At 47.7% G+C, this 14,117-nt stretch overlaps 1 protein-coding gene across 1 annotated transcript; it reads right to left on the bottom strand.

The window, feature by feature from the left end:
• Positions 1-3,508: 3,508 nt before the first annotated feature.
• LOC119165786 (uncharacterized) lies at positions 3,509-12,626 on the bottom strand. Its single transcript, XM_037417839.2, has 5 exons — positions 12,495-12,626; positions 9,263-9,352; positions 7,600-7,814; positions 5,594-5,889; positions 3,509-3,788 (listed from the first exon to the last, which is right to left on the bottom strand). The coding sequence occupies exons 1-5, from the start codon at positions 12,547-12,549 to the stop codon at positions 3,635-3,637; spliced, it is 810 nt and encodes a 269-aa protein (XP_037273736.2). The 5' UTR covers positions 12,550-12,626; the 3' UTR covers positions 3,509-3,634.
• Between the last annotated feature and the right edge of the window lie 1,491 nt (positions 12,627-14,117).

Genomic DNA, 14,117 nt, shown 5'->3' with positions numbered 1-14,117 from the left:
CACACAACACCTTTGAGGCGAAACTTCTTATAACTCGTAGAATCGGGTGGCGTCGTGTGCAAACACCAGATACCCACTAGCACGTGAGACGTCTTTGTATGTGCACTGGCCCCGTATGCGTCTGTATGCGCCCTTTATCGTTAAATAACACCCTTTTTATCGTGCGCTTGTCGACAATCCAGCGTTTCTGGTGTGGCAATCTTGTTTTTCGTGGAGCCCGTGTGCTCAGATTTGGGTGCACGTTAAAGAACCCCAGGTGGTCTAAATTTCCGGAGCCCTCCACTACGGCGTCTCTCATAATCATATAGTGGTTTTGGGCGGCGGCTGCATTTCCGATGGAGGCGAAAATGTTGTAGGCCAGTGTGCTCAGATTTGGGTGCACGTTAAAGAACCCCAGGTGGTCGAAATTTCCGGAGCCCTCCACTACGGCGTCTCTCATAATCATATGGTGGTTTCGGGACGTTAAACCCGACATATCTATCTATAGTGGTTTTGGGACGTTAAACCCCACATATCAATCAATCAATCAATTGTTTTTTTGTGGAGGCAACTTATGATTGGACGCTGCCGCATTTTCCTGTTCCCTGGATATGACCGCGCGCCGATTGTCGTTCTTTGTAGCAATTGGGGTGTTGAATCATAATGTAGTGCAGTGCAAAAAACAGACATCAAGTGAGCGAGAGAACAAGGACACTAGCGGTGCTGCACTGCTCTGTAGAATCAAAGCGCTTATTCCTCTTTCTCACACACACACGCCGCGTAGTAGTATGAATAAGTACATGAGCGTGAGTGAGGCAGAGGGGAGGGCTCGCAAAGCGACTGTGTGCTAAACATGAACGCCTATGGTGATGAACGAAGGGCATCTCTTTGTAGAACCTTAAAGGGCCAGTCAACAGGCTCCGAAACACGCAGGATAAGCTCGCGCATTTTTCCTGCGCGTAACCAACCTCCTTCAACGCGCACTGACGTCAACTCGATCGGCGACGTGACGTAGCACGCAGCTCGTCGATTGGTCTAAACCAGGTATCAATAAAGAGTAACATAGTCAATGTCGCCGATCGCCGAGTTGACGTCACTGCGCGTTGAAGAAGGTTGGTCGCGCGCAGGAAAAATGCGCGAGCTTATCCTGCGCGTTTCGGAGCCTGTTGACTGGCCCTTTAAGGTCCTTTAAGTCTACCCGTGGCTACTTCGCATACTGCTTGGAATTCGTTTTACGGGAAAACGCATGCAATATTTTTTTGTTCAATAGGGCTTCTGACCCTGACGTCTCTTGGTTTGCTGTGATGTATTGGACAGTTTCAGTGAAGCGTCGGCCACTCGCACTGCACATGGATGTAGCGCCCCGTGCCAATGCACAATATCGCCTAGCGTACACGTTAATATATAGGAGCATTTCGCCAAAATTTGGTTAAACTTACTGTAAAATGACGACGAAATTGAGAGTAGTGCTAAGAAAAATTCCTCTGAAATACTCCTCTGACTCGACTTTGCAACGAAACGAGAGATGCGTAGGGGAATGTCATTTGGACAGACACATCTGGACCCGCAGCAAAGCAAATGTTAAGTGCTTCTCGCTCAATATAGTGCCGATATGTTCATAAAGAGATAATGGATACTGTGGAGATAAAAACGAGTGTGTTTGTTTTAAATGTTGTAAAATATTTAATTATATCGTAACGGATAATCCGGAATACAGTTGTAGAGCAATGCATGCCCTAGTAGTTGAATTTGTCCAGGTTCCAATACCATCTCACGGTCGCACAAACTTACTGCAATAAGCTTTACGCAAAAAAAGAAATGGCGTTCTAATTGTAAATAGCTTGTTATATCACTTTGTTTTACACTCGGCAAGCAAGCATCGTATATCCTAAAAAGAAAATCCATCTGAAGAAGATCTGAAGCCCGTATTTCCCACCATTCCAATGGTGACCTAAGCACCACTGAAGGAGCCGGCGTGGACACTAGCACCAGATACAGCTCTAAGTACTTCAATATGGAACTCTATAGGGTCACGGAAGCTTATAATAAGGTACGCAGGCGAGGGATTTCCACACACCTCGAAGTCTTTGCAGGGGCACTTCTTTTCTTTTCACACCCTATAAATTGCCCCACCGCGGTGGTCTAGTGGCTAAGGTAGTCGGCTGCTGACCCGCAGGTCGCGGGTTCAAATCCCTGCTGCGGTGGCTGCATTTCCGATGGAGGCGGAAATGTCGAGGCCCGTGTGCTCAGATTTCGGTGCACGTTAAAGAACTCCAGGTGGTCGAAATTTCCGGAGCCCTCCACTACGGCGTCTCTCATAATCATATGGTGGTTTTGGGTCGTTAAACCCCACAAATCAATCAATCAAATCATCCTATAAATTCCCACAAGTAGCGGACCACAATGCAGGAAGAATTTGTACCCCTTAAAAAATGAAGAACAATTGGATCGAGATTATTGCAAAGATTGTCGGTTCCGTCACGGCCAGCATTGCGTTGTTCTTTTGTAGCCTAGTTGTTACGGCAGAGGTGTGCCGTGTGTCATAGATAGGAAATCGTCCTCATCATGGACTGGCCTGTGCTCATGACCTCAGCCTTTACGCGACTTACTGCAAACCACGCAATTTTTTCCCACATTCACCGTCATTGATATTCGCTTTATCTAGTAATTACTAGACTTCATTTGAAACTGCCATTAGTGTCACCTACACTTTTTGTCATGATTTGTTGGAAATAAAGAATGAAATGAAATTAACTGGTGTATCGACTTGGTTGGGTTAGCGACAATGGGCCCTTTGATACATTCCCATTGTTGAGCACCGCCACGGGAGAATAGGTGCTCGAACACGGCTAAAGTCTCTTTGGTTTCCAAAAAACGCTTTGAATAGGAAATAGTTAAGGCGATAAAGTTTTTTTCCTCCATAGGAGTAGTAATTCCTCTCTGCACATCACAGACCTCCATTTGCTCTGAAATAACCTTCTGAGACATGCTGAGTTTAGAGGCGTGCTTTGCCGAAACGCGCCGATTTCTCACGCAACTTACGGTGTTTTCAACGACCGGATTTTAGTACCATTGATAATGAGTTCAAATCCCGTCACCAAAATATTCTCGGCATGTTTTTATCTATGTTTGTGTTTATCCAGTGTGCCGTGTTGTGAGGCTACGTCACAAATCTGTCTCGGTCCCTGGGGTGGGATGGAAGGCGATGGCGCATGCGAGATGCATCAACAGTTACACCCACTGTGCTAATAAGCAACTTGATTTAACATCTTAGTGTGAATAGCATTGATTTATTATAATTGGGTATGACGTTCACGCAAAAGTCAACCTGCCAGTACAACTCTTCCTTCAACGCCACTGCAATCAGCCTGCGACGCTGGGTGCCACAATACGACGATGACAGCCTACCCAATGCGAAGAAGTCGACGAGCTCGAATGAAAAGACAAAACGTGGGTCATGCGCTTGTACCGGACAAAACCGGAAGTGGGTGCTTTTTTAAGCACCCAATATGTTTTTATTTATTTATTTCATTTTTTTTTCTGGGACGTGGCTTTCGAGTCAGCAGTCTTCCCTTTCGTGTGTGTCTCCTGGAAACTTTCCACGCTTGAATGTGGTAGATCCTCCCGCTCTGTTTCAAGGCGTGGAGTGGACGGCTCAACGCTCGGCGATGACCTTGGGTGTGATCTTGCAGGTGCAGTGATGCGGCACCTCAACGGCCCCCCACGATGGTAGGCTGTCGTTGGCGGAGCCACTCTTTCGGTGGTACAGGATCATGAAACCCGAGCGCTCCGTGCACTCGCTGTTATACCTGCATCATACACGCATGTGCTGTCGGTGCATAGCTACAAACGATGGCTAGCCACTCACTGCTTCTTAACCCGGGCGTATACGTGGATTCGAGGACCCCACGGGCCGCAACTGTTGTCTTGCTATCAGTTCAAGCCCGGCACTTCACGTTATAGACGTCGAGAGTTGTGCCTGTTATGCGGTTGGGTGTGGAATCCGCCTTTTCTATTTTTCTGTGCTACCCTCAGGCGTTATGGTATGGTTTTGGTAGGGACCGGGAAAACTGCCATTGCTAGAACGAATGCCTGTGAGACCAGGAGGTGTTTCGTGACTTTTCCGCTAGCGAATGGCGCATGCGTCAGGGCATCGTGCAAAAGGTGGATCGGACGGTTGGCGCTCCTTAGGTGACTCACCCAGGCGCTGCGGTCTAGTGCATTGGGGGCATTGCTATCTGGGCCGTACTACTGATATTGTGTAGCGTATACGTGGACGAGTACCCGCATCTCGCTTTCTCCAAAGCGGCAAATATTTATTTTTGCGTGTTTTAGATGCGAAGCAGCTCTTTGACTGGCCTCTGTAACGCTGTCCTTCCACGTCTCCGTGACAACGCGCCGCTCCGCGTTCCCCCCGCCGCAGTTATTGGAACGATGCCCAGTAGGTCGCACCTGCGCTCCGATGGAGGCGGAAATGTTGTAGGCCCGTGTGCTCAGATTTGGGTGCACGTTAAAGAACCCCAGGTGGTCGAAATTTCCGGAGCCCTCCACTACGGCGTCCTCTCATAATCATATGGTGGTTTTGAGACGTTAAACCCCACATATCAATCAATCAGGTCGCACCTGCGCGTTGACGTCACTCTCTCCCTCACCCATCACAACTGCTTGATCCTCCCAACACACCTAGGTGGCATTTCTCCTCTGCCCACTCGAAACACTCTCTCTTCAACCTCTCCACCGCCCGCAAAGCTCGACCGCACGTGGAGTGCAAACACTTTTTCAGACCTTTTATCTGCGATGGAACTTACACAAAACCCAACCCATCTTCCATGTTTTTGCACTTCAACAAATGTTTACTCGAGTAAAGGCTACACCGTGTTTTGCTTCAAACCTTCCTTCCAGCATCCGCGTCGACGCCCGTTTAAGCCGGGTCAACGGCGTGCGCACCGCTGCTGCTTCGCATCCCATCATGGTTCCCTTCGGGGAGATGGTCCTTAATTTTTGTGCGTGTTTGGGTGTTTTTTCTCCTGAGTGCACGTGCGTGCTTTCCTCCTCTTTTCTCTCTTTCTCCCTACACCCTCTTTCTTGTCCCTGTTTCGCAACCCCCAGTGCAGGATAGTAAATCAGATGTCAATATCTGGTAAACCTCCTGGCCTTTCCCTTTCTCTATCTCTCTACCTTTTATGGGCGACAGAGCTACGAAGCAAAGAAGGAATAGAAGGGAAGGAAAGGCGGGGATTTTGACAAATTTGAAAGGACTGATATGCTACCCCACACAGGGAAAGAAGTGGGGGAGTTATTAAGATGGAGAAAGAGAGAGAAGGGAGATCACACGCGCGCACAGTCTCTCTTCACACTCTTTACAAGATCAAAAACCATAATAGGATAACAAGCCTTCGTCGCCTTCAACCGGCAATGACATCTCAGGTCGACATTTCAGAATAGACAGGTCTACGGATGCGGTCAAAGGTTCATAAGCAGGAAGGAGAGACGTCAAGCAGTTTTTTTCTTTGGTCCTAAGCCGCTGTCGGCGTCCATCGTTGTTGACAAAAAATCACCTCCGTGCTCGTATTTCAAACAGGAAGCAGTGATGTGTACAATGGAGCAGACTCACATGGCGTCAATGCCGACGCAGGACGAGCCCTGCGAGGCGCAGCGGTACGAGAAGACCCACTGGGGAAAGGCCTCGTCCTGGACCACCTCTACGGCGTTGCCGAACGAATCGACCGTTTCGTTGAGCCGCTCCCAGGCGGTGCTCGTGCGGCATATCTCCTCCGACAGGGGCGCTATCGGCGTCTCCGGAGGGGTCCTCTTCACGCCCCGCACGCTGCCACGCTCGCCGCCCTGGGGCACCTGTGGGGGCGACGACCGCTCCTGTCGGCTGTCTCCACGCTTGCTCACTGTCGAAGCCTGTGAACGAAAGCAATCCGGGATCGAGCCGTGATCGCCCGAGGCCAAACAGTCACCCCACGAGACAAGGGACCATAATGTGTGAGCGTTTGCGATCAGTTGCTTCGCCATTAACTTGGTCGCACGACCGACGCTAGTTGCAGGTGTGAATCAGCCTTAAGAGTTATTAACAACGACGTTGCTCTTGCCAGACTCTTCACCATTGTCATTATGCTATTCGACGAAAGATAAGAACTTCATTCGTAAGGGTTTGATACAGTGGTCATGAGCTAGATTCGTGAGGCCCCAAATCCAGGGCTCTGCTGGCTGCTGCTGCTGCCTCCCAGACGTGACCCAGGAGCGCAAGCTGTACCTCTGGGTCACAGCTGGCGAGCTTTTATTCTCATTGTTCGAAAGTACTCGAGAGCTTATATTGACCTAAAGAGGTAATTAAATTTGGTGGTCGGTTCAGGCATCCCCACGAAATATGATAGAGTGATGGCGAGCCGCCACACCACGGAAAAGGCGTAGAAATATGCCGTTGCGGAGGAGCCAACCAATAGGGAAGGTGCTGGTGGAAACCATGTGACCGGCTATGGGGGGTAAGAGCGAGGGTTAATGCGCCTCGCACCCTTTCCTAGCGAGACTTGTCATCCACCCGAAGAAGAAGAAGCCACTCGCAGGAGAGGCAGCCAGAGTTGGCATGGTAGCACTTCGCTGTTTCGACAGCTTTGACTGCGTGAAACTTGCTTTATCTTTGTTCTGTTGTGAGTACTAGATTGGTTGTCAGCACTGCGCCAGCACGTGGTCTGCTGGATGCTACGCTTGCCTTGTCAACTTCCGCCAGTTCGGAAAGCGCCCCAACATGGCCGTGCCCATGTACCTGCTTTGATTCTGATCCACGCTAGGCACTTGCCCTCTATCGTTACAGCAAGATATAAGAGTTAAAGTGAAAAATCGGTTAGTATTATGTCGCGCCAAGTGCGAATGATTAGCAGAGCGTTCTCTTTATTTAGCGGTACTTTTCTACATTATAGCTGAGCTGTACTTTCAAACAGACGTCGTTAGGCCTGACCAAACGGCTTCGGGTGACAGGATCAAGGTGAGAAAGCACTCTGCTTTAGACCGTCCAGATGGAGCCACATCATCATGCATTAGTTAACCCCATTTCTCTCCTCCTCTCCGTTTCACCTTCCTGCGTTCCTCAGAGAAAGGAGGGGAAGTAAAACGTCATGACCTTCCTTTATCCGAAACCCTTCGTCATACGTTTCACTAAATCACTAACTCTAACCTGATTTACACTCCCAGTAAATAGTAATAACACCAGCGCTGCAGCCACAATTATAATGGGAGTGCAAAATGGAAAGAATTCTGCTCAGTATCAAGAGTATTGCTGTATACAGCGTACGCTATAGCTGGATGCAACATCAGCCGCCCGGGAAGGCTTCACACAGAATACCTTCATGAGCTATTTCAATCATTGGCTTAAGCATGAGGTATTTCATGTCACCTCGGCGACCGAAGAAATAGCTCATGCACTTGGCAATCCTCATTGAAGGTGGGGTCACCGGCAGTACGGCTCATGACATCAGACTGGAGCGCGCGCCCGCTGGTTCAGGCTTGTGTGGGTCCGCGTTTGTAGGGGAAATGACGGGGACTTCCAAAGTTGTATCCCACTCCAACCGCGTTTTATGTGCGTGTCATATCCTGTCAAAACTGCTCATTACGTACGGTCTCCAGTCTGGCGGGCGACGCCAAGGGTGGCTCGTCGGGGCTGGCCACTGGTTGGTCCCGTCCCACCCACAGGTAGCGCTGGTGGAGAGCCGGGTGGCGGCGCACGTGCTCGTAGAGGCGTCCCAGCCGCTGACGCAGGAACTCTGCCTGCGACTCGCTCAGTCGTAGCGCGGGACTGTCACCGAGGTCCCGGATCAGCTCGTCGGTGTACGCTGCAGGGATTGCGTCGACAATGATTGTCACCGTCAGTGTGAGTTGGACTGGTGATTGTGATGAGGCGCCAAAAAAGTACTCGCACAACGCTGACGACGGGGAAAACACCAAAACAAATGCCAGACTGTGTGCCATACTTCATTCACTTTGTCACACACATTTTTCAACCACACTTGGCCACACACTCAGCAAACACGAAGCGCGTCTCTCATAATCATGTGGTGGTTTTGGGACGTTAAACCCCAAAAATCAATCAATCAAACACGAAGCAAGCGGAAAGATGTCCAGTTTGCCTATTCATATACATTTTTTAGGAGGGATGCTGCAGAGGCCAGCATTTCATCACCGTCGCCGTCGAAGCTCCCTGCGCAAGGCAGGCATGCCGAGCAAGACCCGCAGTGAGAGCACAGGCGCGGCGGTCGATGGCTCGCGCTGCGCCACGTGCGCCGCACACACTCTCACCCAGCTTTCCTCCCACCGAGAGCAGCAGACGCTCTCCCCATCCGCTCCCAACCTTACCACTTCCATGAAAGGCCTGGTCAGGCACAGGCCTATCATCGGTTGTATTCGTACACAGAACAACTGCTCGTTGTTTGTTTTTTTCTGCTGGGAGACAGATTCTTGTATTGGAATAGACAAATCTGACGTTTTTCTTTGTTTTCTTCGTGTCTTTTAATGTTATTACCCTGTGTGAGTAAAAAAAGTGCGCGTCAAATTGAGTAAAGAGTAGTTGAGAGCCCGGTACTTGCCTTCGTGCCTCCTTGCTCGTCTGCAGTGCTGTGCGTCCAATCCTTGCCCCGTCTCGTAATCATGAACCCTCACCAACTTACCAAACTCTCAGTTTGGTTAAGTTGGACCCACGGTGAAAATCTCGAGTCCGATTGATCACGACTGATTTGAATTTATAAGTATTGGAGTACTCCGAACACAGCTTTCTTAAACGGTGCACATTAAAGAACCCCAGGTGGTCGAAATTTCCGGAGCCCTCCACTACAGCATCTATCATAACCATATGGTGGTTTTGGGACGTTAAACCCCCCATATCAATGAAACTATAGTTGGCCCGATTGACCAGGGCTGATTTAAAATATTACTGATCTTCAGTTCATGTGAGCCAAGGTCAGTGGAATTGAAGCAAATTCATGTTTCAATGAGTAAAAATGAGCATGTGTTTGCGCAGTTCGAGTGAACAAGGCCGGGTAGCACTCTGGTGAGTTATGGTTTCAAATTTGGTTAGCATGAGTCATTGTAAACCCTAAGCAAAGAAATTTATGTTCAGATCAGATTGCGTTACATATACGTTCTGGCGCTCTGTCAATGGGAAAGATGGTAAAAACAAATGTCTGAGTTGAACAATCTCTAAATGAGGCATATAGACAGCAAACGTCATGGTGGACGCCACTGGAAACACGTCTGAACGTGGCAGCAACCCCCTTTACTCACTTACATTTGATGATGAGCCGCACGATGCCGCTGCTGAAGTTGAAGGGTGGGGGATGGTTGGTTCTCAACACCTGGCATTGTACAGGTAGGAATGCTGCACCATGTATCAAAAAGGAAACTCAGTTCTGTGCCATTTAACGTACAGTGCACCATGCAATTATGAGAAACGCGTTCATTCGAAACTAAGAGCCATGGAGTTAATTTCCTCCTCCTCGACTAGCTTCAACGCTAGCTTAGGAGGGAAGAAGTTTGAGGTTCGGAATTGGTCCCCTTGATGACTCGAGTGCACAGTGGCAGCGCGAAGGAAGAGCCGTAGCCCGGCGAAGAGACGCTTTATTGCAGCCTCAGGCTACTGCCCGAGTCCAAGCTCGAACCTCAAACATCTTCCCTCCTAGGCTAGTGTAGAAGCTAGTCGAGGAGGAGGAAATCGACTCATGGTATGGGGGCTGTAGCGCGGGAAAGCTATAGCACATGGTATTAGTGGTACCACATTGTCTCCTTTATATAACTCGATATGCCATGACAGATGCCTAAGGTCGACAATAAAAGTTGGCCTAACTGCCCTCTGGCCGTGACTTCGAAAAGAGGCACCCGAGATTTGCGAGGGAAGTATTTGGTGACAAAGTCCCATGGCTCCTTATGTATTTACTGAAGCGATTGGAAAAGTTAAGCCTTCTTTTTCTTATGCCACCAACATAAATTTGCATGGCCTCCGAGATCGGAAGTATTGCAAGGTTTTCGCGCCTAATGGGGCTTTTCATTACCACAGGGATCGCCCCTCCTTTGACGTTGCGACGACACATGATGGTGTGTTCTATAAGACGGCTAAGGCTCTCACCTTAATACATGCTAGCCCGATCGCAGTGGTCCAGTGATTATGTCACTCGACTGCTAACCCGAGGGTCACAATTTCGAATCCGGGCTGCACCAAATGTGACGGTGTTTTGTGCGGCAACCTGAAGGTGGCATCTTCACCTGCGTTTTATTTTCGCGCGCTTTCTCACTAACTATTGTCTCGCAGTAAACTTGGTGTTTTCGGGATTGCGTATATGTACTTTACTAATGCGCAAAAAAAAATCGTTTTGCTCTTTAGTGTCTTTATAATGCTCCCTCTCGTTTTTCTTCCTCCATGCTACATGAAACTTTAGGTTGCTGGCACGACCCTTGTGCCATCTATGGCACGTACTGAAAGCGGCTCTGGCATCTGAGATTGAAACCACTCGTGTGTTTAAATCTCAGAGGCCATTATAAAAGTCACAGTCAGGGCTGGCGTTGGTGGCTACATTGCGCCAAACTGGCTGCATTTTGACCCATTTGGTGACGCATATGTTCAGTTGGCGCCATAGCTATATTATTGCTACGTTTAAACTTCTGGTTTTACTTATTGCTAATGGTTTTGTTTATTCACGAATAGTAGAGACTCGGTTGATATAACCACTCCTGTTCTATTTGGCTAGAAATGTGACAAACGACATTAAATGACGTGGCTACATTGCCTACATTTGGCTCGAGTTCTATCATTTCTTCCTCCATGAGTTCTATCACCGTTTAAATTTCACCCAACGGCAACTCTGGTCAGTTCATACTGCGTTCACCTTCATTCGCACAGACTCTCCGTGTGGCGTATAAGTAAAAGCTGGATGATTCACTTGAACCAGGTCATTTTTTTCTACATTATTGAGTGCAACAGAATGTGCTGTATAATTTTAAGACAACTTTAAATGACTCTACCATTGAATACATGTGAACTGAAAAATTATTCTTCACGGTATACACCGCAAAGAGTGCGAAGTTTGCTATATTTAATGTAAAAGCTCAAAATCAATGGGTCATAGACGGCAGATATTGTTTACACTGTAAATACTTCTTAAATCCTTTAAGTGCTAAGGTGAAGCAAGCATACTGGGAGAATCGGTAGAAAACATGCTATAATGATTCTGTAATCCTTCTATTGTGAGATGCGTATATCGGGACAAAATTGACATAACATGTCCTTATCATGCCAAACTCTTGTGTAAAAAAAAAGCCATCGGAAATGTCAAGTAGATAACGTAAAAATTTTACGAAGGGTGTTCAAAGAAACGCTTTATATTTCTGTAAATTGGTCAATATAGTGGACACAGCTCACATAACTACAATACTGGCTTTTTTGTGCCAAATCAGGAAGCTGTAAACTTTATGCTTGAATTTGTAGCCTTGCGCTAGCTTTTTTTATCATGTGTTTTCGAAAAAGCCACGGTTCGTATGATATACAAAAGCGAAGTTAAAATTCTACAGTCTTCCTTAAATGAACTTATTTTACACCCGCCACAATTGTGTGCGGTGCTGAAACGCTGACCCAAACAACGCGTGATCGAATCCTGGCCGTGGAAGCCACATTTTGATACGCACTACGGCGTACCTCACAATCACTTCATCGTTTCGGAACGTAAAACCTCCGCAGTAATTGTCATAATTAACAAATTTTGTTTAGATGAGTTATTTTTTTGTTTGGTGAGAGGAAGGAAGGAAAAAATATGAGGGAAAGATCAGCAGGGAGGTTAACCAGTCTATAGGCAACCGGTTTGCTACCCTGCGCATGGGAGGGGGATGGGGAGATGAAAGAAAGAGAGGAGAGAGGGTAGAGAGATAAACACAGCACATTAAGTAGCACACGCGCGCAGTTTTGTGAGAGCATCTCAGAGCTTTTATTTGCAGTAAAAAAAAAACAGTCATAGCAATGTCACCACTATGCAAAATCAGCCACAAAAATTTCCGCTCCCCGGTGTTTTTCAACCTATATTCGCCCAAATTTAGGTACACGGATATTCCATGCTCTTCCACCACATCGTAATGTGGCCCTGGAGCCGGGTTTCGTATTCGCACCTTCGATCTGAGTAGCGCGACATGAAACAAGAAGACATGAAACACTGACTAGAGTATAAAGCTGGGCATGTTAGTAAGACATACTTAATCGACGTAGCGCGTTTTGAAACTCTAGTCAATTATACTCTAGTCAATTACCTTTCTAGTACAACGGGCCCTTTTGTGTGTTCTCCTCCTAAAGCGCTCCCTTATGTCCCTTCCCTTGTCCTATGTTTCAAAACGCGCTACGTCGATTAAGTATGAAACACTGATTGCTCGTAGCCGTGTTTCTCGTAACCAACGGAATACTTTGTAAGGTGCGTAAGGTCTCTGGCACCTCTACAAGCAACCGCGAGGGGCAGGGTAAACGCATAGTCCTTCAGAAGACATACCTGACTCCACGAGGAACAGGAGCAGCAGGATCACAGCTCGCCTGCGACGTTCCATGCCGTCTGCACTTGGCGACGACCCGAGCGGGCTGCTTTTGAAGGACCTCGACGTGGTGGACGTCACGTGTCGCCGATGGCGTAACTTCCGGTTACAGTCCAATCGGGTTAATGAGCAGTCACTACTCGCGTACCGGCCGTTGAATCGTTCTAATAGCTGACCGAGGAAAAACGAGCGGGACGTCTATGCTGCCCGCTCTAGCGGACTGCCATCTGAAACAAGCTGCCAGCGGATCGTCACTGCAGTGGAGTGATTGTTCCGCTGCACCGAGAATTCATACTTTCATCTTTTTGTTTGTTTGTTTTTGAACCAGTATTGCTCTCGCTTAGATTGGAGTGAGTCCAGAAAAGGGCATGCTGGCAACCATTGCACTACATTACCTTCTTCGGCTGTTTGCTCGTCTCCGCAGAGCGGAAGCCCTTCTCTAGAGTGATTACACGTGGCCTACAGCTCCTTGCAATGGCGGGCTGCAGTCTTATTAAGCTAAGAGAGATTTCATTTAGTAGATAAGATAAGGTGCATGCTCAAGACACGTAATATATGACCTTACACCAAAGCGGAGGGCTTGTCTTGTTTTTGTTTTTTTTTTTCATATCAAATTTGGAAAGGAAAAGCGGGGATCTGAGACAAAAAGGGGAAACTTGCTAACCAATGTGTTCCTTCACCATGGAAGCAGCAGCCTAGTTAACGTCATGCATGAGGTTAAGTTTCGACGAAGAATCATACTCGGGTACCCACAGTTCTACATGGCAGACTTGGATGTAGTTTACCTATCCGACTACAAGCCTCCCACCGACGTACTGTGGAATTGGCAGCAATAACTACTGGCAGTGTGCTAAATACCAACAGAAAAAATAAACCCTCAAACAGATCCAACCCATCTTTTCCTTCACTGTTGCCCTGTAGACGAATGTGATATTCAGCAGTGCGGGTCTCATAGGCTACAAGAACGAATGAAGCACGATTTTCGATGGTTCGTCTCTTTGTTGGGCACAACCTTCATGGAAACCAGGAGAGGGGTCTGGACCACTTTGAGTTCAGACGGGGGGGGGGGGGGGGGGGCGCTTGCGAGTGTTCCCTATCAAGATTTAGCTTATGGGTAACAAACATTTGTGCCACTTGACCGTCAAGTCCAGCACATTCAACTTTTTCCAAGGTTGATTATATTTTTAGTGTGCACCTTCGCTCAATACTCGACCTCTTCTACATAAAGGATGAGGCCGTGTTATGAGCACAAGTATTCAACTACTAGCTCATCTGTATAGCGGAGGTCATAGTTCAATGCTCTCCGTAGTATGGGACCGAAAAAAATTGCATAAACCACTCCGTTGGTTCAAGGAAGACTTGATAGAACAATCCAGTTACTCAAGCTCGGACACTATGCTCCTTTTTCATTTATTTTAAAGCATATGTTTTCATTCTTAGGTAATCGAACATAAAACCCTTATATAAAATTCGAAAAGGCCACCATGGACTGACTTGTGTCCCTCCTAGTCAATTTTATGTATGTGTACCACATATATAACAACCACATTGACCGCATTCATTCTATCAATCATGTGATAGAG

This window comes from Rhipicephalus microplus, chromosome 8 (genome assembly GCF_043290135.1).
Source record: "Rhipicephalus microplus isolate Deutch F79 chromosome 8, USDA_Rmic, whole genome shotgun sequence".
In the NCBI taxonomy this organism is placed as follows: domain Eukaryota; kingdom Metazoa; phylum Arthropoda; class Arachnida; order Ixodida; family Ixodidae; genus Rhipicephalus; species Rhipicephalus microplus.
The sequence above is the reverse complement of the archived record's forward strand: the minus strand, read 5'-3'. Positions and strand labels throughout refer to the sequence as shown.